The 25,317-nt window shown below is 55.3% G+C and overlaps 1 protein-coding gene across 2 annotated transcripts; it reads right to left on the bottom strand.

The window, feature by feature from the left end:
- Positions 1-887: 887 nt before the first annotated feature.
- On the bottom strand, positions 888-24,548 carry ZER1 (zyg-11 related cell cycle regulator). 2 transcript variants are annotated; one of them, XM_054727159.1, is made up of 16 exons: positions 24,447-24,548; positions 15,750-16,001; positions 14,355-14,505; positions 13,709-14,145; positions 13,219-13,395; positions 12,231-12,345; positions 11,931-12,077; positions 11,444-11,611; positions 7,814-8,029; positions 7,116-7,157; positions 6,840-6,959; positions 6,027-6,142; positions 5,491-5,679; positions 4,510-4,607; positions 2,734-2,836; positions 888-1,186 (listed from the first exon to the last, which is right to left on the bottom strand). In XM_054727159.1, the coding sequence occupies exons 2-16, from the start codon at positions 15,905-15,907 to the stop codon at positions 1,129-1,131; spliced, it is 2,295 nt and encodes a 764-aa protein (XP_054583134.1). In that variant the 5' UTR covers positions 15,908-16,001; positions 24,447-24,548; the 3' UTR covers positions 888-1,128. The 2 variants fall into 2 exon arrangements, with proteins under 2 accessions (XP_054583134.1, XP_008150770.1); XM_008152548.3 differs by having other exon boundaries at positions 11,438-11,611.
- Between the last annotated feature and the right edge of the window lie 769 nt (positions 24,549-25,317).

Below are 25,317 nucleotides of genomic sequence, written 5' to 3' on the forward strand. Positions count from 1 at the left end.
CATCTGTCCCACGAGAGAAGCAATTCGGAGTCACGTTGAGGGAGCACAAGAGATTCTGATACATTTGGGGCTCACACTCTGAAACTCAGCCCCGAGTTTTCCAAGGTAAAGCCGCAGGGCAGCACAGGAGGGTCTCCGCTGGGGGCTGTGCCGACTGCTGGTCCGGAGGCATCTGCCTGCCGCCGCGTGGGGGCGCCTGCCTGAGGAGGGGGGGTCCTGTGCGCAGTGGGCAGGCAGGGGGCATGAAGCAGGCTCAGTTCTGCTGGTGGGGTGCCTGGGCACCGTGGGTGCTGTGGGCAGACGAAGGGCCAGAGAGGGAGCGAGCCCCTGGTCCCAGAAGGTGCTGGCTCCCAGGCCTGGGGCAGGTTCTGGATATGTTTGGCAGAATGGGCAGTGGACCCGCCCTGGACTGGGGCCTTCAACTGCCTGGGACCTGGTGGAGACAAGCAGCCTCCGTAGCAGCTTGGCCTCAGGCAGGCCCGGCCAGAGAGCAGCAGGGCCACGGGGAGCCCCGCTCCTCGAGGGGCCTCCGGGGCTGGGGCGGCCTGGGCCTGGGCCTAGGCACAGCTCACTTCTTTGCCCCAGATGGCCCACAGCTGGGAGCACCAAGGCATTCGGGGGGCTCAGTGGGTTTTAATCCCTAAACTCCATCAGCGGCCCTCAGGAACCCAGACGCGGTTCTCAGGCTCTGGTGGGTGGGCGAGGCGCGGGAGGGGGTTGTTAAAAGCCTGCTGCCTCTCCTAACAGGAAGCGAGGCCAGGGTCTGAGATCACTGGGGGAGGACCGCACACTCGCAATGTTGGGGGCACTGAGTTGGGGGGAGGGGGAGTGTGGCAGCGATGAAGGCTGAGTTAGGGCTTGAGAATGGCCAAGGAAGCTACAAGGACTCAGGGAGTATTTCTTTTGTTTTTGTACAGAAATCATATACACAAAACTTCACACTTCCTAACAAAAAAAAATAATATATATATATAATATATATATCTCACTAATGTAAGGAAAAGCGTCAGTTGTGCAAAAGTCCTCGTGTCCCTTCATCCAGTGGGAGGCTCCCGGCGGGGCGCCGGCTGGGCTGAGCGCTGCCTGCCGGCCTGTGTCCAGAGCAGTGGCGGCCATGGGACAAGGCCTCTATCTGGACGTGTCCATGTTCTCCTCCTTAAAGTTACTGCAGTGCTCGATCACCTTTCTGGAGACAACGGGAGAGCATTGGAAGGCGGGCTTGGGCCGGTGGGCCAGGTCCCTCCCCGCCGATCAGGCTGCTGGGTCTGTGTTAGCAGACGTTAACAATGATGCTGACTGGGTGGTGTGTGGTTGGCCAAGTGGCCGGCCTGTGCAGAGCACCCAGGAAACGGTACCTGTGGCCATCAGTACCGTCTTCCCTGCCTTCCTCCCTAGGCCCTGCCCCCCCTCGGCCTCAGGGGCTCCCCTGAATCAGCTCAAGCCTGACCTCCAAACCCCCGATCCTTCCTTCAGCCTGCCTTTCTTCTCCCCTTCTCCCTGCACACTCAGGCCTTTCCTTCCCCAAAGTCTAATGGCCCCCAGACGGCACACCAGACTCCCAGGGCCGACATCTGCCGCATCTGGAACAGCCATTCGTGCTCAGACCTCGAGTCCTTCACCCACTGCGGTCTGGCCCTTGGGACCTGCTGCCCCACCACGCTCAGGTGCCACCTGGACCCGATGGCCTTCCCATGCGACACAGCCTCTGGTGTTGGCTGGGGGTTGGGTGGGTGGCGGTGCTGTTCACTGCAGCCTCTGAGCTAAGGAGCGTCCGGAGCGCTTTAGAAGTAAGGGCTGCCCAGCGTGGACAGGAGCTGGGACGAGGCGGAGTGACTCCTCCTAAGGCCCTTTCCGTGTCAGTCACAGCTGCTGTCACACAGCAGCTCAGATACACGCCTCAGGTCTTACAGAGACGTCCAGTGACGCGGGTAGGTTATGGGCCAGTCTTACCCAGTGCTTCTCAGACCTCCTGGGACCCCATTGACAGCGAATGTCCCCAGGCCCACCTCCCACACCCACCAGGAGAGAACATCGAGGTTGGGGCCTGTACATTGCAAACAATCTTTCCAGATGATTCTTTAGGGAGATTAAATGTGAGAACCACTTATTTTCCTATTCTTAAATCAGATAAATCTGTCAATTAATGTTTAAGCTGTGCCTTTTGCCAAAAAGAACTGCAGAAACAGCCAACACTCCCCAGCCCAGTTGTGTCTTGCGAGACTCGGAGCTCCAGGCCCCTCTCCATGACCCTGCATTCTGCACCGTGTCAGGAACTGGGGCAAACCTAAGCACACTCCCTCCTAGAATGGGTCCTAGAGGAAGCAAGGTCGTGATGCTGACACAGGCAGATCCACGAGGCTCTTGCGTGCGGGTCACTGTGAGGTCAGGACCAGTGCGTCTTAGACTCCGCAGCGAAAAGCCCACAGCAGGGCAGGGCCTGACTCTGCAGGGACCTCGCACTCAGACACACATTCGCACTCTCCCTGCCTCACCTCTAGCATGTGCGTGACCACCCTGCTCCCTCCCTTCTGCTGGAATGTTTTAGCCAGAAATAATGGAAGACTCTGATTTGACTTGCTGATGGCCACACTGTGGCTGAAATGACACTCAGGGAGGCCCCAGCTGGACATCAATATGCCGTCCACCTCCACGCTCAACTCCTCTCCTGACCGCCTGCAGTGGCCCTCAGCCCCCCAAATCAAGGCTCCGGCAGAAACACTGCCTGTCTCTTACCGGGCCATCTCCTTGGTTTCCTGCCGCGCCGTGGCCATCTTTATCATGTCCTTCAGAAGGGGCATCCCACCTTCTTTGATCAGCAGGGGGCAGTACTTATCCGCTGTGGGGAGGTAGGGGCAGACAGCAGGGGATCAGGGTGGGTCTTCGCTCAGCCTGTGGCCCAGAAACCCCTCCCTTGCTGTGAGGACTGCCTCTCAGAGGGGTGGGACGAGGGCCCTGCTCTAATCTGGGAAGAGCCATGTCTGCCCAGCCCGAGTTGACCTGGGGGCGGGGGGGCTGGGGGGGGGGGAGAGCAAGGGGTGAATCCTTGGAAAAGCTCCTCCCAACCGTGGTACGAAGCAGTATCCTCCCCCCTGTCTCCCCCGACCCCCCGCCCCAGCTCACTCTGGAAAGTATCACCTAAACTGGTGGCTTCCGTTCTCTGGGAAGTTTTATAAAAATAAGATTCCTAAGCTTTGCCCTTGGGCATTCTGATTCAACAGATCCAGGAGCCTGTATGTGTTTGTTTATAACAAAAGACCACCAGGTGACTCAGGGGGTCAGCAGGCGGGAACACCAGGCCTTTCCATTGGGGGGGTTTCTGGTTCACTCCAACCAAGAGCATTCCAGGGCCTGGATCCAGGGCTTACACTCCGTGGAGAACACGGGGTTCCAATGGGCCTGCAGCAGCTCTGTGTGGCAGGAACTATCTTATTGTCTCCATTTTACAGATGAAAGAACTGGGGTTCAGAGAGATGAAGTCATTCACCCACGGTCACTCCAGAGCTGTCCGAGGGAGTCCCAGTTCAGGGCTCTTTCCTCTGCTACGCTGCCTCTTTGAGGTAAGGTGCTACTTTTTAGTAAGACTAACCTCAGCTGATAATAAAAGAGGCTACTGTTTAGTGAACAGTCGGTATGTTCTAAGCGCTTTAACATGTCTTTCCACAGCAATCCTATGAGGTAAGTGCTATTAATACTATCCCATCTTAAAGATGAGACAGTTAAGGCACAGAGAGGTCGAGAAACCTGCTTAAAATAACACAGCAAGTGGTAGAGCCAGTTTTCAAACCCAGGTTGTCTGCCCCCCCTTGCTCCCCACCCCCAGCCGGAATGCCTGTCCATGGTGCAGGTTAACAGGAGTGAGCAGTGCGCAGGCCCCGGGCTCAGCACTTTCTGTTCATTCTCTTTCCAGATCAATCTTACGAGGTAGGTGACATCATTATCCCCATTTCACAGAGGAGGTTAAAGAACCCACATCAGGTCACATAACCAGTAAGGGAGGGAACTTGGGGTCACACCTGGTCTGCCATCACAGTCTTAGTGCGGCACCCTCTTTCTCATGTCCCCCAAAATCGCCGAGCCGAGGACAGCTCAGGCTTTTCTATGGGAGGGAGGCTGGGGCTCTCTTTGAGGAAGCAAGTTAGCGCTGTTTTAAGGTTCTTTCCGGTTCTCCAGGATTCTTTGTTTGGGTGGGTCCCACTCTGCCTTTCTGACCATTCATATGGAAGCAGGAGACACTAAGAGAGCTGTCTGGGAACTCTGGGTGGCCGTCCCAGGCCTGTTCTGGTGATAGGGCCGGGCCAGCCACTATGCTGTGCGCCCTACAAATTCTGGAGAGCGAGGGCTGTGCTCCGAGGCACAGACACTGATGTTAGCTCTCCATTAGTGCTCCGAGGGCAAGGCTGGGTTCTAAGCTTCCGGAGGGGAGGGCAAGGCTGGACTATGAGCTTCCAGAGGGCAAGGCTGCCCTCAGCTGGGGTGTCCCAGGTCTGACCAAGGCCAGTGGGTACTCACGGTAGACAGACACAAGGTTGTACAGGGCCCAGGTGGCCCAGTGCTGGCTGACGGGGGAAATGCCCTGGGGAAGGAGGCGAAGAATTGGCTCAAACGACCTGTAGGGAGACAAATCAAGGTCACTCCGGGGCCGGGGCTGGGGGAGTGCATCTTGAAATTTCTCCTCCCTGAGGGGTCCTGTAGGCAAACTGTGAGCAGGCCAGCAGGGCGCAGGGGATGGGGCATCTGGCCCTCAACCCACTTCAGGCTCCGCAAGGCCGCTCCCTTGTGCGAGAGGTCAAGGGCCCGGACACGTAAGGGAGGTAAGAGGGACACAGACGAGGTGGTGCAGAAATGGGGGCCTCAGCAAGGAGTGGCTGTGCCCTGGGAAGAGGGGGTGTGCCCTGGGAGGCTGAAGGTGTGACCGCACTTCTGACAATGACCTTCCCTGGGCCATCAGCACGCATGTCCAAAAGCCCCCAAAATGTATTTGCAAACCCCCTGGGGCAGTGATCCCACTTCATCTCTCCCGGGAACACCGTAACTGGAGCGTCACCAAAGCCACAGCGTGAGCCCCTTCCTCCCAATGTGGGCTTTCAACTTCGGTGCCAATCACATGGGCCACCGCCACAGAAAGTGACCGAGTCATCCCCACCAAGATAGGGAGGGAGGGAGGGAGGGAGGAAAAAAGGAAGGAAGGAAGGAAGGAAGGGAACCAGTCATAACACGTTGAGGGAGACCCCGACCTGTGGCTGAAAACTGAGTCACAGACAGTGCGCCTTGAGCCAGCTGCACTGAAAGGGATGAAATCTGCACGGAACAGCTGCGGGGAGGGAGACTCGGACACCGAGCTGCAGGCGGGGGCACGTGCCTTTCTGCTCTGCTGCCTGGGGACTCTGCCTCAGTAAGAAAGACCCGACAGAGGACTAGAAGGAAGGCCAGAGGCTCCGACCAGGTGCAGGGAAAGAGCTTCCTGTCCCAGCACCCCACCCGCCTCCGCACCTGTAATTGATATTTCTCCGGGAGTTGATGTCCCAGCTCTGGATGGCTGCCCACATGCGCTCCTCCACCTCCTCCCGCTGGGGTTCGCAGATGCCCCAGGCCTCGGGCCCATCAAACATGATGTGGGACAGGACGCCGCAGGCATTGTAGGAAACCTCAATCCCATCGGCCTTGCTCTCCAGCAGATTGCTGCCAAGAAGGGAGAGAAATGGAGTCCAATTCCCCCCAAGTCCCTCTTCAGATACCAGCTGCTGGACCCCAACTTACAAACCACATGCCAGAGGAACTACTGATTTCTTTGTCACTTATTGTCCACACCCAGAGGGCTTCTAAAAGGGATCTGAGGGCGCTAATGTAAGACATAGCCACGAGAGGACCATTTTTGGAGGCTGAAAGAATCAGAAACCACACTATAGAGGGAAGGTAATACTTATAACAAACACCTAGGCTAAGAGCAATTGCTGCTACTAAGCACAGACTAGAACTCTGAGCATCCTGGCAGCCAAGGCAAAAAGGCAAAGGAGAGAAGTACCAACCTGAAGACACTGATGAACTGGGAAGTCATTAGCTGGGGCCGCAGCTCCCTCACCTCCGCCACATTTCCCAAGAGTCCCAGCATGTTCCGATGTAGTTCCTGCTTCTCGGGGAATTCCTGGCCAAATGAGAGCCATCGGGGCCACACCAATTAGTACTTTATTAGTCTGGTCTTCTTAACCTAGACGCTTTATGAGCGTCTGTCTGGCCACTGCGACTAGACAAAGAGGGGGTGCAATATGCTGCCCTCCTACCTTCTAGTGCTCCCAGGGCAGTGCTGGGTACACACCATGAGGGATTGACATGGTGGGGGCGCCTTGCCACAAAAGTCAAAGGCTGAGTGGAGATGGGACCTAAAATTGTGAATGGGACAAACTTGGTGCTGTTTACCAAAGCTCAAAATACTAGTTTAGTTCTGGCCAGTGGTGCTCAATGGTTAGAGCGTTGGCCTGAGCACCAAAGGGTCTCTGATTCGATTTCCAATCAAGGGCACGTACCTGGGGTGCAGTTTACTCCCCACCCTTTGTCGGGGCACGTGCAGGAGGCAACCAATTGACGTGTCTCTCTCACATTGCTGCTTTTCTCTCTCCCCCTTCCTTCTACACTCTCTGAAAAACAATGGAAAAAAATTACCCTCATGTGAGGATTAACAAAAAATGAAAATGAAAATGAAAAAAATACTGCGTCAGGGAAGGCCTCTGGAGCATCTGTTGGCAGCAAACCCTGGGCTGGTGGGCCTGTGCTTGGCCCCTGCTGGCCTCCGGTGGGAACCCCAGAGGGCGGGGTGTGACCGGAGGCTGCGGCGGAGACGCTACCTTCAGGCAGTCCAGGAAGAGCCTCATGCCGTTGAAGTTGAGGAACATCTCGCAGTTGTCGGGCGTCTCGTCCGTGATGTTCCAGAGAGCGCTCCAGGAGAACTCCATGACCTGGTCACACTGCGGCGGGCGGGGGGGGGGGGGGGGGGGAGGGGGGGCTCAGCACAGCTCGCCGGTTGGGCGGCTCCTGGCACCCAGGGAGGACTCCCCTGACAAAACATGGGCACCCCCGGGGCAAACCAGTCCCATGAGGGGCTCCAGGAAGACTCCACTTACTATCTTGTCTAGCAGCTTCTTCTGGATGAGCTTCAGCATGGTCTGTGGGCAGAGAAGAGAACTTGCAGGGGCCAGGCCTCAAGAGCTCCCATCCCCTCGTCACCCCCAGGATTGACAGCAGTTCTATTCCTGGCTAACACATCCTGACAGACCCAATCTGCCCCTCTGCTGGGAGGCTGTTGGAAGAAGGGCAACCCACAGACTTGGTACTTGGCATCAGGAGGCCTGGGTGCTAGTCCTGGCTCAACCCTGACTCCCTGAGTGGCTTTGGGCACCGCCTCCTTCTCTGGGGATTCAGCCTCCCCGGTGAGAATATGAAGGAGACTGGATGTTCCTTCCCCATTCTTTCCTTCCCCTCTTCAGCAAATAGTTCCTCTCTCCCTACTGTGCACTGGGCCTTATGCTAGAAAGTGCTGGACGTAATGATGGGAGGAGCGAGCACGGCGGTTTTCCCCACGGAGCTCACTGGCAGTCGGGAAGACACATCCAGGCACCTGGTCTGAGGAGGCAGGAGTGACCAATGGGCGAAGAGGGGGCTAAGGGGGATGAGAGAATGTTCTAGGTGGAGGACATGTATGGGGTCGTAAGCAACATGCTCCGACAGGAAATTCTTCCTTTGGTAGCGGCTAGCCAGACTCCTTCACGCGGCAGTGGGGCTACGGATGAAGGGGGGGGGGGGGAAGCCCGCCTGCACGCACCACAACGAAGCCCATCTTGCCCACGGCCTCCTTGTGGTCATTGTCCACCTGGCAGACCAGGGCGTTGCACAGGTGCACGGCGATGCGCTGGATCGACTCGTCCTGCCGAGTGGGGTTGAGGATGCTGAGCAGGAGCTCGTTGACCCGGCGGTACTGGAACTCCAGCTCCTCGGGGATGCTGAAGTTGCAGAGGGTCAGGCAGCAGTTCCGCTGGACCTGGGCCGGGCAGAGACAAGGGGGCACAGTCAGGGGCAGACTCTCGAGCTGAACTGGGAGGCTCTCTAGAGGTGAGGGACCCTCCGGAGCTGTGGTGGTCCAGGAAGGCTTTCTGAAGAGGAGACGACAAGGCTTCCTTAAGACACGTCTAACAATTGTGAAACCCAATATTCACAGAGAAGCGTGCATACAATAACAGATGAACAATTTACAAATAATCATAAAGTAGACAGGCATTTCAACAACCATGTGGCCACCTCCTGGGTCAGGAAATAGAACATTGCCAGCACCCGGAAGCCTCCGTATGTCCCTTTCAGATCGTAAGCTCCTCTTCCCACTAGAGACGCCCACAACCCCTGCTTTTCCATTTGACAGATTTCCTAGCATCTTGCTTCTTTTAGTTCAACCACAGGTTTGCAAGATCAAGCATGTTGTTTTAAGTAGCTGAAAGGCATTCCTTTTTCGTTGCAGTATAGTATTCCAATTCACTCATCCACTCTATGCTGGTGGGCTTCAACGTTTTGACTACTTCAAACAATATCTTGTACGTGCATCCGGGTGTCCATGCACATGGGCCCCACTGGGCACACACGTGTGGGGTGACGCTTCTGGGTCACAGGTGTGTGTGTCTTTAACTTCACCGGGTAACACCAGACTGCTTTCCCAGCGGCTGTGCCAGTTCACACTCCCGCCAGCAGTGCAGGAGAGCCCTCGAGGCTCCACACCCTCATTTCTCTTTGCGTTGTCTGCAGGCTTTATCTTCAGTGTTCTCAGCGCATTTTCCTTGTAATTTAATTTCCTTAATCTTCTCATTAGATACTGGAAGTTCACATACTTTATTAATTAGGTAAATGAAAAGATGTCACCCGTGGTTAACTCTTGGTCTCCCCCCACACAATATACATATATTTTTTAATTTGAGAAAAAAAGTATTTTAAGTTTTTATAAAAGCATTATTTCCTGAAAAAAGTTCAAATAATACTATCTGAGCAGAAAGTTAGTCCCCCACTTCATTCCCCAGAGTAATCACTGTTAAAAGCTGGGTGCACAGGCCTTCCTCTTTCTGCCATGTGGGAGCCCGGGGGCCTGTGGGGAGCAGGACTGTAAAGCGACACCTGTGTCTGGCAGGCTGTGGTCCAAGGCCATTTTTGCTGGCTCTACGCGGGGTCTCTGGACCAAGAGGGAGCACACAGTTCTTAAAATTGAAGGTGTTTAGCCCAGCCGGTGGCTCAGTGGTTGAGCATAGACCTATGAACCAGGAGGTCATGGTTTGATTCCCAGTCAGGACACATGCCCAGGTTGCAGGCTTGGTCCCCAGTGTGGGGCGTGCAGGAGGCAGCTGATCAATGATTCTCTCATCACTGATGTTTCTATCTCTCTCTCACCCTTCCTCTCTGAAATCAATAAAAATATATTAAGAAAAAAAGTTTGGTGTACATTCTTCTAGATTTTTTTCTACTATATAAATACAAATATATACCTGGGGGAGAGGAGAGGCAGGAAAGACATTATACATATTGGTCCCAAACTTCTCCTCACTCACCCATCTGCAGGGAGCACCTTCCAATGTGCAGAGTTATCCTACTATCCCACAGGGGGGATGGGTCGTGTGTTACTTTTCCAGACCCCTATTACTAAAACGTTTTAGCTTCCATGAACCTCTACTTAACCAAAAAGTGTGGATATAGGCTCTGGCTGGGTAGTTCAGTTGGTTAGAGCATCATCCCGATACACCAATGTTGTGGGTTTGATTCCTGGTCAGGGCACATACAAGAAGCAACCAATGAGTGCATAAATAGATAGAAAAACGGATAGATATTTCTCTCTCTCTCTAAAAAAAAAAAAAAAAGGTGGCTGTATGCATATCCTTCCCTCCAAGATTTCTGACTGTGGGACACCGAGGCCGACATAAGGGCACGTCTAGTTCTGGCAGGTCCGACAGCCGCCCTCTAAAGAGCTGTTCGACTCACAGCTCACCGTGGAGAGTGCGAGCGCTCGTCCCCTCCCCGTTGTCAATGTGGGGTGTCGTCAACGTTGAGATGAAATGTGATATCTTGTTATTCTAATTTCCATTTCTTTGACAGAGTTTATTGATTCATTTGAGAGTCTTCAAGTAGCATTATTTTTCATTAAAAAAGATGCCCCTTTTACTTGAGTGTAAAATTGGTCTCCGTGTGGAAACAATTGCCCTGGAGCTGGCAGGCTGTGGGAAAGAGGCCTTCCCATCCCTGCGGGGGCCGCATCCCCACCACAGCCTTTCTGGAGGGCAACTGGAGAACACACACCCAATGCTTCCAAATGCACATCCCGCTGCCCCACAATTCTGCTTCAGACATGCAGCACACGGGTAATCAGTCACGCAGAGCCAGCAGAGCCTCACTGAAGAGCAATAAAACAGCAACCTAAATGTTCCACCACGGGGCTGAGTCCACAACCGCAGCCGACACTCGGGGCGTCCCCTCTGGCCCCTCGGGGGTGGGGCTGGCTGGCCACGGCCTCTGAGCGGTCAGCCAGCACCAGAGCAGCCTCTCCTGGCTGAGGACGCTGACACTAGGCCGACACCAACGACTGTGAAACGCATGTTAGAACCCGCTGTCTGGGGAGGAGAGCTGGGGTTGTGAGCAACTTTTACTTTCTAGTTACTACACTTTCTTTTTACTTGAATTTGTTTTCTAAGCATTCAGTGTCTTGCTTTTGTAATCAGAAAACAAACATTATTTTAAAAATTTTGTTGCAAAACGTTGGTTGGTATGGGAGAGGCCCACAACCACGAGACTGTTGAAACAGAAGTCACGTTACACCAGCATGATGCAGAGTGAGCCCCTTCACTCAATAAAGCCCCACAGGCTGAAACCCAGAGCGGCGGCGGCAGTGCTAACGGGCTAGCTCTGGGCGGTGGGTTTTTCCTTTATGTCTATAATTATAACTTTTCTATAATAAAAATCTTTATTATTTTTATAAGAAAAGCAGTTACTGAAAAAAGCCCCCAGCAGAATGTTACTGGGCAGAGGGCAGAGGAGTCAGTATGAGCAGAGGCCCAGGGGCAGGAGCAGGGTCCTGGGTGGAGGGTGACAGTGGCATGGAGCGGGTTAGTGGGCCTTGGATGCCAGGTCCCAGATTCTGGGGGTGATGCTGTAGGGAAGGGGTGATGCTGTAGGGGGGGGTGATGCTGTAGGGGAGGGGTGATGCTGTAGGGGAGGGGTGATGCTATAGGGGAGGGGTGTTGCTGTAGGGGAGGGGTGATGCTGTAGGGAGGGGTGTGGGGACAAGGGCAGTGCAGAGCCAGGCGAGAAAGGGTGGGAGCAAGCATAGCATCAAGGGACCTCCGAGCAGGCTGGGGGCTGGGCCGCAGGGGGAGCAGGAGAGGGGGCTGGGTCAGAGCATGCAGGACCGCGGCAGGGGGCTCACCGTCACCTCCTGGTAGGATTCCATGCCATTGAGCACCACCTGGATGACCTGGCGGCGCAGCTTGACACTCTGCTCGGAGCGGTACTCGGAATTCGTCAGGTAGAAGAGGGCGGCGCTGCCTGTCACTTGAATGTTCTTGTCATACTTGTGGCACTTGAGGGCTGTGATGACCAGCTACAGGAAGACAGGGTACGGGGCCCAGGTTGGCAAGTCCTGTGAAAGCTATGCAGGGACAGGCCTAGGGCTCTCCGAGGGGGCCCGCACAGGTCCAAGGTTGGGGAGCAGAAGGTGGGGCAGGGCCACGGTCCTGGGACAAGGCCAGTGCTGGGCCAGGTGAGGCACTGCGGGGTGGGCTGGGGGTAGGACTGCGGTGTCCCGGGGATCGGGTGACGTAGAGGAGGGACAGGGGCCCTGGGTACACGGCTGAGGCCAGGATCCTCCAGGTGGGGACGGTGGGAGCCCGAGGCCCCACTGCTTCTGGGGCGCGGCTGACCTTCAGAGCCCGCAGGAGCTGGTTGCAACGCTCGATGCGCGCGATGTCAAAGAGCAAGTTGATGGCCCGGGAGGTGATCTCGGGCCTGTGCTCCGTGTAGGCCTCGATGGCGTTCAGCACCTGCTCCTCGTTCTTGTCACCACTCACCTGGGGAGGAACACGCTCAGACCACCGGGAAGAGGCCACATGGGGGAGCCCCAGATCTTGGCTCCGCCTCTAGCCCAGGTCAGACACTGTGGGGCCCCGAGCCCACCCCTCCTTTCTCCCAGGGCTCCCTGCTCCTCCCTCCCCCACTCCCACCTTGTAGGCCGGAATGTGCGTGAGGCGGCACAGGGAGGTCTCGAAGAGCCCGAGGAACTGCAGCGGCCTCTTCAGAGCCCGGAAAGGCATGATGCTGCTCTTGGAAGGCTCGGTGCTGGGGAGAGGTGCTGGGTCAGTGGCCCGAGGCCTGGGGCCGCCCCAGGTTCAGCAGGAAGGTGGGCCGCTCCCTGGGGGGCTTGGGGGTTTACTAGGGATCCTCTTCTAGACTCCAGCTCAGCTTTTTGCTTTTTTAGGGCAGGGGACATAGACCCTACCTCTTGATGGAAGGGTAGCAAGGTCACACTGCAGAGGAGCATGTGGGATGGGAGGTATGGCTGTAGTCACCTTTGGAAAAGACTATCTGCCATTCTAGTGAGGACATGTCACCTTTAGGTTCCACCAACCATCATGAAGGGACCTGCCCAACAAGCAAACCCGCTAAAGTGTGGCTGGGGACAGATAGGGCCTGTGGCCAATGACAGCTGGGTGGGTTTGAATCAGATCTCTCAACCCACCAACCCCGGAACCAGCCTATCTGCTGCAGCACCTACCACACGGCCGATACCGCCAGCCTCGCCTTACCACCGCTGCACTGTCTCTGGCCAGTCTGAGCGCCACAATTTCCCAGTCACTCCTGGCGCTTGCCCCTTCTAGCCTCCGCACATGCTGTTCCCTCTGCTAGGACACCCTGCCTCTGAACTCACAATGAACTTTCAAGACAGCCTGGATGCCATGCCTCCTCGTCCCTCTCTCCTGGTCCTCAGGGGAAGCCCGTGCCTCCCTTACCAGTGCTGATAATGGCTTGGCACACAGACTGGAGAGGGCAGGGCCTCACTCACTTCTTTATCTCCAGCACCCAGAACAGCACTTGGCAGAGGGCGTTTACGAAATGCTTGTTGAGTGGTACCCGCGGCAACCGGGGGGGGGAGGGGAGGGAGGGTAAGGGGGGAGGTTCATGTTGTCAGTCCCAGAAGGGTCATGGCCCCACCTGGTCTGCCCTGCTTCCTCATCCATCTTGGAGATGCTGCAGTTCTCCAGGATCATGTGTCCAGAGATGTCCAGGGACATGAGGTTCCCCAGCTTCTGCACAAAGAGGCTCAGCACCTTGCGAGTCAGCTTGAACTTGTAGTAGCTGGAGAGGCGGTCTCGGGAGATGTCCAAGTGTCTAGAGATGGGGGGGGAGGGGCACAGATCAGGAGCTGGACACAGGTTGGGGCTGTCTTGTAGACCCTGCTGCTTCAGTCCATGGCAGGGGAGGGCCCATCCCTACAATGCTGCAGGGCATTCTGGGAAAAATCCTACTGGGACCCAGGTGCCCTGAACAGCCCTGATCCAGCTGCCACGTGGGGTTAAAGAAATGGGACGTCTCTTCCATGCCCACCTTCTGCCTAGCCAGGGCTCATGACCCTTCTGGGACTGACAATATGAACCTCCCCGCCGACCCCCGCACCCCAGCGAGCTTTGGGTGGGCTGCTCACCGCAGCTTATGCAGCTGGACGATGACACGAATGTGGTCGTCCGACAGGTCCATGTTGTAGAGCACAAGGGACACCAGGCTGTCTTTCCACTGGGTCAGGAAGGCCGCGTCGCTGGTCTGAATGCCTGAGAGGTCCAAGGCAGCCAGCGCACTGAGCGGCCGCAGCAGGGACTCCACGGGGACCCCGTCAATCATGCGGCCCAAGTTGAGGAAGCGAAGGCGGCTAAAGCCCTCGAAGGTGAAGTCCTTGACCAGCACCTGGCAGGTGGGGTTGACGAGGCACTCGTCCTCGCAGCCCCCCGGGTTCTCCTCCTCGTAGAAGATGTTGGCGCAGCCGAAGAGGCTCAGGGACACCAGGGTGTGGCTAAAGCTCCGCAGTGTCTGCAGGCTCTTGGCCGACAGCTTCTCGCAGTTGGTCAGGTACAGCTCCACCAGGTCCTGGGGAGGGACCGCTCTGGCATCACCCTGCCGGCCCCTGCCCTAGGCCTGGCCCTGGGCTAAGGGGGGCCGTGGAGGGGTCTGCACAACGGGGAAGAGTGCTGGACGGGCCTTGGGGTGCTTGTCCTGCAGGTGATCGGCCTGCCCCAACCACTGTCTGTCTCGGGCGCCTCCCATGCCCATCTCGTGCCTGGCCAGGCAGGTCTTACCTGCTTGCGAATGGCTTCCAGGTCCTGGTCTTGCACCAGGTCCTCGCGGAGGTGGATGCGGGTGAGGCGGGTGCTACGGGGATCTGAGAAGAGGCTGAAGAAGCTCTCGTGTGGCTCAAAGTTGCAGGCAGCGTTGACCAGCTCCACGTACCTGGGAGGGAGAAAGCTTGGCTCAGGGGAGGGGCACCCTCCCCTGCAAGGCCCGGCATAAGCCCCCTCCTCCCTGAAGCCTTCTCTGACCACCCCAGCAGCAACCCCTGTCTCCTCCTCCTCCTCCTCCTCTTCATAGTATCTGGTTGGGTCCTGACTACCCTACAGGTGAGATTAAGCCCCGACCCCTTCCAGGAACCAGGAGTCCAAAGGCAGACTTCCTGGTGAGGAAGGGGCCTCTTGTCAATAGCAAACCCCAAGCTCTTCCCCCCAAACCACAGGCACTTCTATAACCAACATACTGTCCACACACCTCTTCTCTAAGCCGCCCCTCCCGGGACCCTTCCCCACAGGAGTTAAGTCTAGGGGGGTGGAGTTCCCAGGTGGGTACAGGCAAGCACTCAGTAAACCCTGCGAGATACCAGCTTATGCAAGAATCCTGGTCTTGGTGGGAAAGGCTTTGTAGTCGAACACTCTGGAATCTAAATCCCGCTTGGCTAGTCACTACCCGGACAACTTCATGCAAGTAACTGAACTTCTCCGGGCTTTGGTTTCTTCATCTGTAAAATGGCCATAACTCTGGTCTACAAAGTGATCAACCCAGAGCTGCCTGACCCGCATTAAGTTGGGTTCTGTCCTCAGCTCACACACAGGTTCCCACTTTATGTGCAACTGTCCGGTCTAGCAAGTTCCCTTCGGGGCGTCTCGACATCCCAGAGGTCACTGAACCCAGGTCATGCTTCTAGGAGCCTCTACTAGCGGGGAGTCCTCTGCAGGGGCCACGTCAAGATTTTCTGAACGATTTGAGCCCTGGTCATGGATCCATTTGGGCACTGGTGTGTAAGCCTGTATGTCCACACATAGTCACGTGTTCACAGGCTCCGGTGTGCGCACACACACACACACAGGGCAGCAAACAACTTCATTTATGTGCAGGCTTCTATACCCTCTCATAGGTGTAATGCACACCTGCAGTTTCACACTCAAACATTCCCTGTGCTGCAGAAACCCATGTGTACACCAACCCATTCCTTCACGTGCACACACCTTCATAACACACACACACACACACATAACTTTACAGTTAGAGATACACCAGTATTCTACACCCATGGACACCCATGTGCGTGCACACACACATATCCATGGTCACAATACCACATGGTGCACACACACTTGTCCTAATCTCTCCACACATGCTCATCCGAAGACTTGTGCCCCTGCCCCAGCTCCAGGCCTGCTCACTCATTGACGAGCCGGTCACAGATCTCGCTGGGCAGGAAGATGTCTGGATGGAGCCTCAGAGACTCCTTGTCCAGCAGGTAGCCCAGGGTGCCATCCAGGTTGCGCAGGCAGAAGTCGGTGCAGAGGGCCATCAGGGACTCGGGAGTGTCCGACGCCATGCTGGGGGCAGGAAGGTGGGCCGCTCCAGGACAGGGGCCTCCAGGGACAACAGTCACTCCTCAACACTCACAGGGTCATTGGCAGAGCCACAGCCTAAAGAATGGGAAAGAAGCTAAGTGAGCCCGAGGGCCAGAACCACCAGCTGTCCTATGTCTACTCTCTGAGTAGGGAAACTGAGGCTCCAGATGCCACACTCAGATTGGCAGCTTAGCAGACCAGGCCCTGGAATTCCTGACTTCCTCTTTGCCCCTCTCTGCTGATTTGTATGATTTGACCTGCAAAGAGCAGGGGCCTTCTGTAAGTGTTCCTATGCCTTCACAAATGTCTGTGGACAGACGTGTATGTTGGGAACCCAATGCTTGGGTGGGGATGAGAGGGGCTTTCCTTGTTGTTAATCCTCACCTGAGGATATTTTTTCCATTGCTTTTCAGAGAGAGTGGAAGGGAGGGAGGGAGGGGGAGAGAGAGAAAAACATCAATTCTTAGCTCCGCCCATTTATGCATTCATTGGTTGATTCTTGTAAGTTCCTGAGCAGGGATTGAACCAGCATCCTTGGTCCATGGGGATGATGCTCCAACCAACTGAGCTACCTGGCCAGGGCCCCTGCTGTGTAATCTAACTTGTATATAGCTGTCACTGTTTGAACACAGGGCTTTATAGACATGTTATCACTGAATCTCATTCTATATGACTAAGAATCAGGCTCCTCCTAATTGAAATGAAAATATACGTCCACCTAAAAAGCTGTACGTTAAAATTCATAGTGGTATTATTCATAATAGCCCCAAATGGAAACACAATGTCCATCCACTGATGAGCGGACAAACAAAAATGGTCTAGCCATACAATGGACTATAATTCAGCCGTAAAAGGAATGAAGTACAGATACATACAACACTGGGCCTTGAAAACATTATACTAAGGAAAGAAACCAGTCACAAGAGGCACCATGCACACATATGATTCTGTGATTCCATTTATATAAGACGTCTAGCCGGAACAGGGAAACCTACAGAGGCGGGAGTAGGTTAGCGGTTGCCTATGGCCGGGAGGTTGGGGAAATGTGGAGTGACTGTGAGTGGGTTTGTGGTTTTCTTTTTTGGGGTGATGACAATGTTCTAAAATTGATTGTGGTGAAGATTGCACAATTCTGTGAATATTCTAAAAACCACTGACTTATCTACTTGAAATAGGTGAATTGTACGATAAGAAATAATGGCTCCATAAAACAGTTATGTAAAAAATGAAGTCTACTATCTTCATGACACTGAGGGAGGTAAAGGTTTCTTAAACAGGACTCAGAAGGGGAAAATGGTAAGCCGATCTGCACCGAAGAAGCTTCTGTTCGTACAGACACAATCGTTAATATGAGGCGGACCTGAGACCTGCATGTAAGGTTTCTGGAAGAAAACACAGGAGCATATCTTATGGCTTTAGAGTGGCTCCGTTGGTTAGAGCGTCGTCCCGATACACCAAGGGTGCAGGCTTGATCTCTGGTCAGAGCACGTACAAGCAGCAACCAATGAATGCATAAATAAGTGGAACGACAAAATCAAGGTTTCTCTCTCTCAAATCAATCAATACATTTTTTTTCTTAGAAAAGGGAGAGAGTTCTAGCTGGTTTGGCTCAGTGGATAGAGCGTCGGCCTATGGACCAAAGGGTCCCAGGGTTTGATTCCAGTCAAGGGCACATGCCCAGGTTGTGGGTTCGGTCCCCACTGGGGGGCGTGCAGGAGGCAGCCGATCAATGATTCTCTCTCATCATTGATGTTTCTATCTCTCCCTCTCTGAAATCAATAAAAATATTTTTTTTTTTTAAAAAGGAAGAGCAAGGGCAAGCCATGGAGTAGAAGGTATTTCCAATAATATATACACAACTTGTAGAAAAGGGGGATAAAACCCCCACTTCACGGGGCTCCTGGAGTAAATGAGACGCCGGGAAAATGCTTAGTTTCAGGTTTCACACGACTAAGTGTATAACAAAAGGTGGTTATGATGTCATCTTACAAGAGAGGGAACGCAAGCTCAGAGAGAGGCTACTGGTCCAGACTGGGATTTGAGCCTGATCTCCTGGACTCCATCACATCATCTCTCGAAGGGTTTTGGAATTTAAGGCCCAGCATTGCCCCTGGCTCCTTGGAGTCTCGGCGTCCATATCTGACACAGCAGGCTGCTCAGGAAATCCAGTGGCGGCCACGGAGCACCAGGCCCTTTGCCATGGCCAGCTCTGAGTTCTGGTGCCACCACTGGCTGGTGGACTTGCTGTAAGAGCTCGGTTTGCAGTCTCAGCCCTGCTGCTTAAGAACAGGGGAACTTGGGCAAGTGTCTCCACCTCTCTGTGCCCTCTGAGCACTTTGTGAAGATAACACGGAATGACACAGAAATGGCTTAGCACAGTTCCCGGCACATAGTCATTCTCAATATTATTGACATTATCATAGTCATCATCACCTGCCCTCGTCCCCAAGTAGAGCAGTCCATTCCTGTCCAGCTTTGGGTCCGTGCTGCCCACGCCTGAGTCTCCTGCCACAGGCCCTGTGCCAGCTGTCCCACGGGCTATGGGACACCCTCGAGGGAAGGCCCAGCAGGCTGCCTAGGCCCTGGGCATGGCCTTCCTTTGCCTTCAGATCTTCAAGAGTCCAGCAGCCTCTCTTGCCTGGGCCACTGGAGCCAGAGGGTACACTGCTGGCTGGGAGACAGTCCCAGCTGGAGACCGATGAGTCCGATCTCTTTAAGCATCACTCAGGGCCTCCAGAGTTAGAACCAGCCTTCTGGTCAACCCAGGGCCCAGAGACCCCCACTAACTGGCCTGGCCTCCTCCACTGCACTGGCGATAGGCCGTAAGGGTCACCTTCAGACCTTTGCTCAGTTGGTTTGCTTTCAACTGGGACCACCCAAATTCAACTAACTTCCACTCTCTACCAAATACTGCTCCCACCCCCCAATACACATTCTCGTCCCTCCTGCAGGAAGTGTCACGGACCACTCCAGCCCACCACCTTTGACCTCTGCTCCTTGCTTAGTTGATGCCTAAGCACCCTCAGGTCTTAGTGTCGACACCATCTCCTCCAGGAAGCCCCCCCTGACTGCCAAGTGTAGCTGCCGTGGCCCCAAAGGCCATACCATAATAGTCCACGCTTTGCACTGGTGCTGGGCTAACTACCTGGCTTCCTTGCCAGGCGGCCAGCTCCAGAAGCGGCTACCAGACCGTCTTGCCTGGCGTTGCATTCCTGGGCTTGGCCCAGGGCCTTTACTTACTCCCTCGGAGCGACCTCCGTGCAGCCAATGGCGAACGAACCCAGACAAGGGCTTATCCTGGTGAAGCACAGTGGCTCCGAAGGGGGACAGCCAGCCACCCAGGAGGCACCCCAACCCGCCCCACGTAACTGGGACCAGTGTTCTCAGGGGAGGGAGGTACCTGGGGCTCTCTGCGTCTATGCCAGGGACCTGCCTTGGAAGTGACATTGCAGCTGCCACCCAAAGGATGAGTCACAGTTAACTCTGGTGGTGGGCAGAGAAGGGAAAGGCGTTCCAGAAAGAAGGCAGAGCTGTGCACAGGCTGAAGAGACAGACGGCGTGGGGCGCGGGCTCCACAGCCCAACTCCCCGGCTGTGTGCTGGACAAAGGAAGGGCTGAACCCCACGGGCCTGACAAATAGAGGGTGTCAGCATCTGCCTGCGGGAGGGACAGGGCTTGCAGGCTGGGCCACACGTGGACGCTCTCGTGTCCTCCCTGCCCACCTGCCCAGGACAGTGCTAGGCACCCGGTGGCCACAGAGGAACCTCGTGGCTGGAACGGAGCTCTGCCTCTTCTGCAGGGCCACACCCAGCCACCCAGCCACGGCCCTGCCCTAACTGCTCCTCAGCCGCCAAAGCCACCAAAAGACAAACCAGGCAAAGGGCACCATTTGCTAAGCCCCTGTGGCAGCGCCGACCACGCTGCTTGGGGCTGGCTGGGCTGGAGGAGGAAGGCGCCGTCCTCAAGCTGGCACCGAGGCTGAGAGCCTGGCGCTGGAGTGCCCGGCCACGTGTGCGGCATCCAGCTGCAGGCCTGGCACCCACCAGAGGCAGCTACCTCGCCCCACCCCGGCTCCTCACTCCTCAGCACCGGCCACCAGGGGTTCCGGCCCTGGGGCAGAGGGAACTGATGGTGCCAGAGCAGCACCTGGTGAGAACGCTGCCATCCCTGCTCTTGCAGGTTCTCTAAAACTGGATCCATCCTGAGCCTGTGACATCCTACGGGGGGAGGGAGGGGGCACAGCAGGGAGAGGAGAGAGCAGCAGCAGCCGCCACCTCCACACTGGTGCCTTTCAGACGTGGGGCTGCGCTTATCTCATACGGTCTCCTATTAAACCAACAAACAGCATTCCCGAGGACACTGTACTCGTGGCTAATCCATCACCTGTGTAACCATTTGTCTAATGACCCCTCCCCTGGCCCCACGCTCCTGGATCCACAGGGTCCGGCCTGTGCCTGGCACCAACAGAATAAAGGTCTGCTTTTGCCAGAGTGACCATTCTCCGGTGAAGACACTGAGGCTTGCCTGAAGTGACTGGCAAGAATGGACGCAACCCTAAACCAAGCCTGTGCTTCTCACCAAGCCATTCAGTCTTCCATCCACCAAACGGAGGGAAGAGAAAGTGAGGTCCAGAGGAGGGAGCAGAGGACCCCGCCAGCACTGACACCCAGCCAACAGTGACTGGGGGGCCAGAAGCTCCGAGCCTTGGAGCAGCGCCCACCTGTGAAAAATTCACCCAGGAGCAGGGGGTGGAGAACCCCAAACAAATGCCCTATTTAGAGGCTGGAAGCTTTCCAGGAGGGAAGGGATCACAGGGAAGATTTGGGGGTAGGAGGCTGCTCTGAGGGGAGTCAGGGCAAGTGTCAGGGGGCTCTGGGGAGCAGGGGTGCAGGTGAGCATCAGAGGGCTGACCTGCAGAGTCTAAGTCTGTAGGGTAGGCCATGTTAGGAGGATATGGAAATGCAGTGAAGGAGGAATGTCATCCCCGCTCGCTGGTGCTAGCTGGAGGCAGCGGGGCCTTGGGGGTTACCTGGGTTCTAATGAGACATAACCATCACACCCACACTGACCACCATATTCCAAGAACTCTGCGGATTCGCCAACCACACGAGGCAGCTGAGGCTGAGTGGTGAAGTCATTTGCCATGGACTATGCAGATGTACACACCAATATGTATACACACACTCATTAGTTCTAGACCCAGTGGTTTGAGCGGGAATTCCCCTGCATCTTCTCATTGAAGCCATTCATAACTTGAGGGATGTGTAATAATTTTTTTTTCTAAATGAAAAAACTATGGTTCAAACAAGTACAATGACTTGCCGAAGGTCCCCCAGTGCCTGGCTCTCTCTACCATCACGCTATGGGCACGAACGGGTTCTCCAACCCTCAGCTCTCCCTTCTGTGGCGTGAGCCTTCACTGCCTCCCTACAACTGAGCATCGAGTACAGATGGCCGGACATCGCTGGGAACCGTCCTGTGGACATATATTGTTTGTTTGCCAAGGACTGGAAGCTTCCTGAGGCAGGGACCCTGTGTGATCCTTGAGATCTCCATGACAACAGTGAGGGTGTGGTTGGTTGTGGGGGAGGGGGGAGACATAGTTCCACAGGGTGCCCAGGCAATATTTACACCCTCAGTATTCATCAGGGTCCTTACCTGTCGGTGTGTTGCAAATGTACCTACCTCATAGGGTTGGTGAGGACATGGCATGAAATGATGGGAAGAAGGTGGCAACTGCCTGGCTGGTGTGGCTCAGTGGTTGAGTGTCGATCCATGAACCAAGAGGTCACTGGTTCGATTCCCAGTCAAGGCACATGCCCGGGTTGCGAACCTGATCCCCATTAGGGGGGGTGCAGGAGGCACCCAACCGATGTTTCTCTCTCTCTCCCTCTCCCTTCCTCTCTATCTAAAAGCAATAAAAACATATTTTTTAAAAATGTTTTTTAAAGTAGGTAGTAACCAATAATTATGGAGCAATTTCCAAAGAATGATGTTTGGAGAGACCCTTTTGCTCATTTTTGAAGCTGGAAAATCTGCTCATTTCTGAAGCTTCGTGATCCAAAAATAGATGACCGAGGGGGAGACTCTGAACTTGCATTTCAGGAATCGAGAACAGCTCAGTTACTGAAGCTGCAGAATCTTGGTGATGCTAACAAGAATGGCCCTTTACCTTTGTAGAGGGCTTTAAAGTGCAACAAATTCTTTCAGAACCTCGTTTCATTTCATCCTCCCGGTAGCCGTCAGAATTAGTGTACAGACAGGAAAACTGAGGTCCAGACAGGATGTAACTGCCCAAGCTCACACAGCAAGCCAGAAGCACAGCAGGGGCTTGAACCCTGACCTAGATCGCTAGTCCGACAATCCAGCTCCAACATGCTGGCTTTCAGCATCTATGTGCTCTGACTTTTCATTTTCAAATCCTCTCCCCCAAATGCCCCACTCCGCCTGTCAGACTCAGGTCTACACTTGGGGGGGTCGAAGGAGATCAACCTGCAAAATCTCAGCCTCTGCTGGGAACCTCTGGGATGGACAATCTCCATCATCAGGTCAGCCACACATGCTCTGACCATACATCTAAGGCCAACGTATACTGCCCTCACCAACCTGTCTTCATATTTATTTCAACACCATATTTTGCCTGTTTTATGTAGCAGAATGGGGTTTTGCTAAGCTCCTTTTAAAAAGTCCCCATCACCTCCCACTGTCATCAAAAAGCCAGGACCAAGCCCTGGCTGGTTTGGCTCAGTGGTTGGCGCGTCAGCCTGCGGACTGAAGAGTCCCAAGTTTGATTCAAGTCAAGGGCACTTGTCCGGGTTGTGGGCTCAATCCCCAGTGTGGGGCGTGCAGGAGGCAGTCAATCAATGATTCTCTCTCATCATCGATGTTTCTATCTCTCCCTCCCTCTCCCTTCCTCTCTGAAATCAATATATATACATATATATATATATATATATATATATGTATATGTATACACACACACACATATGTGTGTATATGTATACATATACATGTATATGTAATTTTAAAAAGCCAGGACCAAGCTACCATCTTCCCTGTACAGATGAGGAAAAGGGGGTGAAAAGGGTCCCTTGCCCAAGTTCTCACAACCAGGAAGCAATGGCATGACCTGATTTAACCACAGTGCTCCATGGCTGCCCTTTTTGTATTTATTCCATCAATAATCATTACAGAGATAGAAAAAAGGGTACTTACAACTCAAGACCAGAGCACAATGGCCATTTGTCGTCTAAGACAAATCTGTGTTTTCTCCAAGCACCAGACATTTCACGTTAGCACAGTTCTGAAATGGTGCCCCATTAGACACCCCATGACCTGGCATCACACAGACAGTCCCTGATACCCTCCCCAACACTATCTGGTCCCCCACTCCTCTCTGAGTTCATCCACCACCCCTCTCCTCCTCCATTCTACTCCAGCCCTATTGTCCTCATCGGGTAGGACCTTTGTACTTGCTATTGAATGCTCTACCTTCAGAGAGCTGTATGGCTCCCTTCAGGTCTCTGGCCAGATATCGGCGAATTACACACGTTCTCTGACCGCCCTCTATAAAAGGGTGCCTGTGTGCCCTGGCTCTTTCTTCTTTATCTCCAGGGCCACCCTACATATGATGTTTATTCTTTGCTGAATAAAGCAATGAACCAAAACAGAGAGGCCCCTCTCTCCTAGCTACCACCTCCTCCTCTAAAGGAAGCCTGTCTTCAATGCTCATTCTAACTAGTTGGAGCCCCGAAGAGAACAATCAGATGGAAAACCAAACGTGCTGGCAGGCACCGGCCAAGACGGGAGATCCTGGACACCGTGGGCCAAAGAGCAGCCAAGTCAAATTCCACCCACAGAGCTCCAGTGGCCAGCAGTTTCAGTTTCAACTCACCTACCCGGCTCCTCGCTCCTCAGGTTTGCAACCCCACCCCATCGCTTTCCCACCCGGCTGGGTGGTTGGGTTTCCCCGCACCTTGTCATCCCTTGTAGCAGCTGATCCAGAATCCAAACCGTCCCTGAGCTTTGAAGCACGGCTTTGGGGGAACTTAAGCTCATCCAACAGGTAGGAGGGGCAGTCCTACATGATCCCCCATTTTGTAGGGGCATTCAACAGGGAGTCATTTTCCCTCTGGAGGAAGGGAGCTCAGTATTAAAGGCACATTTCTCAGACCTGGCAGCATGGGTAGAGGACGAAGAAGCCCTCCCACCATTGGCCGAGATGGACCTGTGCAAGTGGTTGTAGCTGCGATGCTGAAGCGATGCTGAAGGGAAGGAGGCAGGAGGGGAAGGGGTAGGACGCAGAAACATCCCTGGGCTCTGGGATCCACCGGGATGCTTCCTCGCCCGGCCGCGGAGGAGCGGGGGAGCGGAGGATGCGGCCCGGGCCGGCAGGGGATGTCGTCAGGCCAAGGGACGGGGTCTGAGGGGGACGGGGGTCGACAAGGCGGAACGTGGGTTGCCGGGGGCGGGAGTCCCCGGCGGGAGGGGGTCGCGCCCGGGGGACCCCGTGGCCGTTACCTTGCCCTTAGGGCTGCAGGCCGCCGGGTGCTGGCTCCGGGGCCCGGCCCCTCCCCCGATCCGGCTCCTACGGCTGGGAGCCTGCAGCCGCCGCCGCCTCCGCTGTCAACAAACCCCTGGCGCGTCACTTCCGGGGCCGCCCCTTAGCAACAGCGGACCGGTGTTCGCGAAGGGTCCCGCGGCGAACGCGGGCGGCGGCGGCAGAAGGTTCCGGGGGCTCCCCTCCGGGATCCCGGACCCGTGTGCCGGGGCAGGAGGGATCAGAGGGGCGTCCCCACCCCGGAGGTGAGCACGTGCCTCAGGGGCAGTCTGGGGGGCCCGCTCGGGTGATCGGGGTTCGGTCCCGCTCCGTCCTGCGGCTCAGCCAGCAGCGCCCAGGCAGTGGTTCCGGGCGGGACTGACTCCTCCTCCCCGTCTGCGCCGGCGTCCCTGGGAGCGCCAGCCCCGACCCACCCGCAGCGCCCTACGGAGCACCTCTGCTTCCACAGGTAGCGCACCCACTCTTCCTCCCAACGCTGTCATCCTCCTCCTCCCAACGCCCTGCTGCCTCCCCAGCTAGTTAATGGGCCACCGGGGAACTCGCTGTCACGTGGGAAGTGGGGAGTTTTCCTCAGCTCCTGGTCCAGTCGCCTAGTCCTCAGGATCTCTCAAACCCAGTCCCTTCTCTCCTAACCCAGTAGTGCCAGATTCGTCCACCATCGTTTCTTCCCTGGGTTCCTGCAACAGGCTCCTCATGGAACTCCCTGCCCCTTCCGCTCGGTCTCTCCCCAGTCCCAGAATGACTTTTCCAATGCTCCCTTGCCTACACCCCTTTTCGTAGACGACAAGGACATCTGTCCCCTGTCTCTCCAGCCTCTTGTTCCCTCCTATT

Source organism: Eptesicus fuscus, chromosome 15 (genome assembly GCF_027574615.1).
Source record: "Eptesicus fuscus isolate TK198812 chromosome 15, DD_ASM_mEF_20220401, whole genome shotgun sequence".
In the NCBI taxonomy this organism is placed as follows: domain Eukaryota; kingdom Metazoa; phylum Chordata; class Mammalia; order Chiroptera; family Vespertilionidae; genus Eptesicus; species Eptesicus fuscus.

Coding starts and splice junctions, on each gene's coding strand:
- ZER1 (XM_008152548.3), bottom strand. CDS start 15,907: ATGGCGTCGGACACTCCCGAGTCCCTGATGGCCCTCTGCACCGACTTC. Junction 14,146..14,354: donor TGGAAGCCATTCGCAAGCAG/GTAAGACCTGCC, acceptor GTCCCTCCCCAG/GACCTGGTGGAGCTGTACCT. Junction 8,030..11,437: donor AATCCTACCAGGAGGTGACG/GTGAGCCCCCTG, acceptor TGCCCGGCCCAG/GTCCAGCGGAACTGCTGCCT.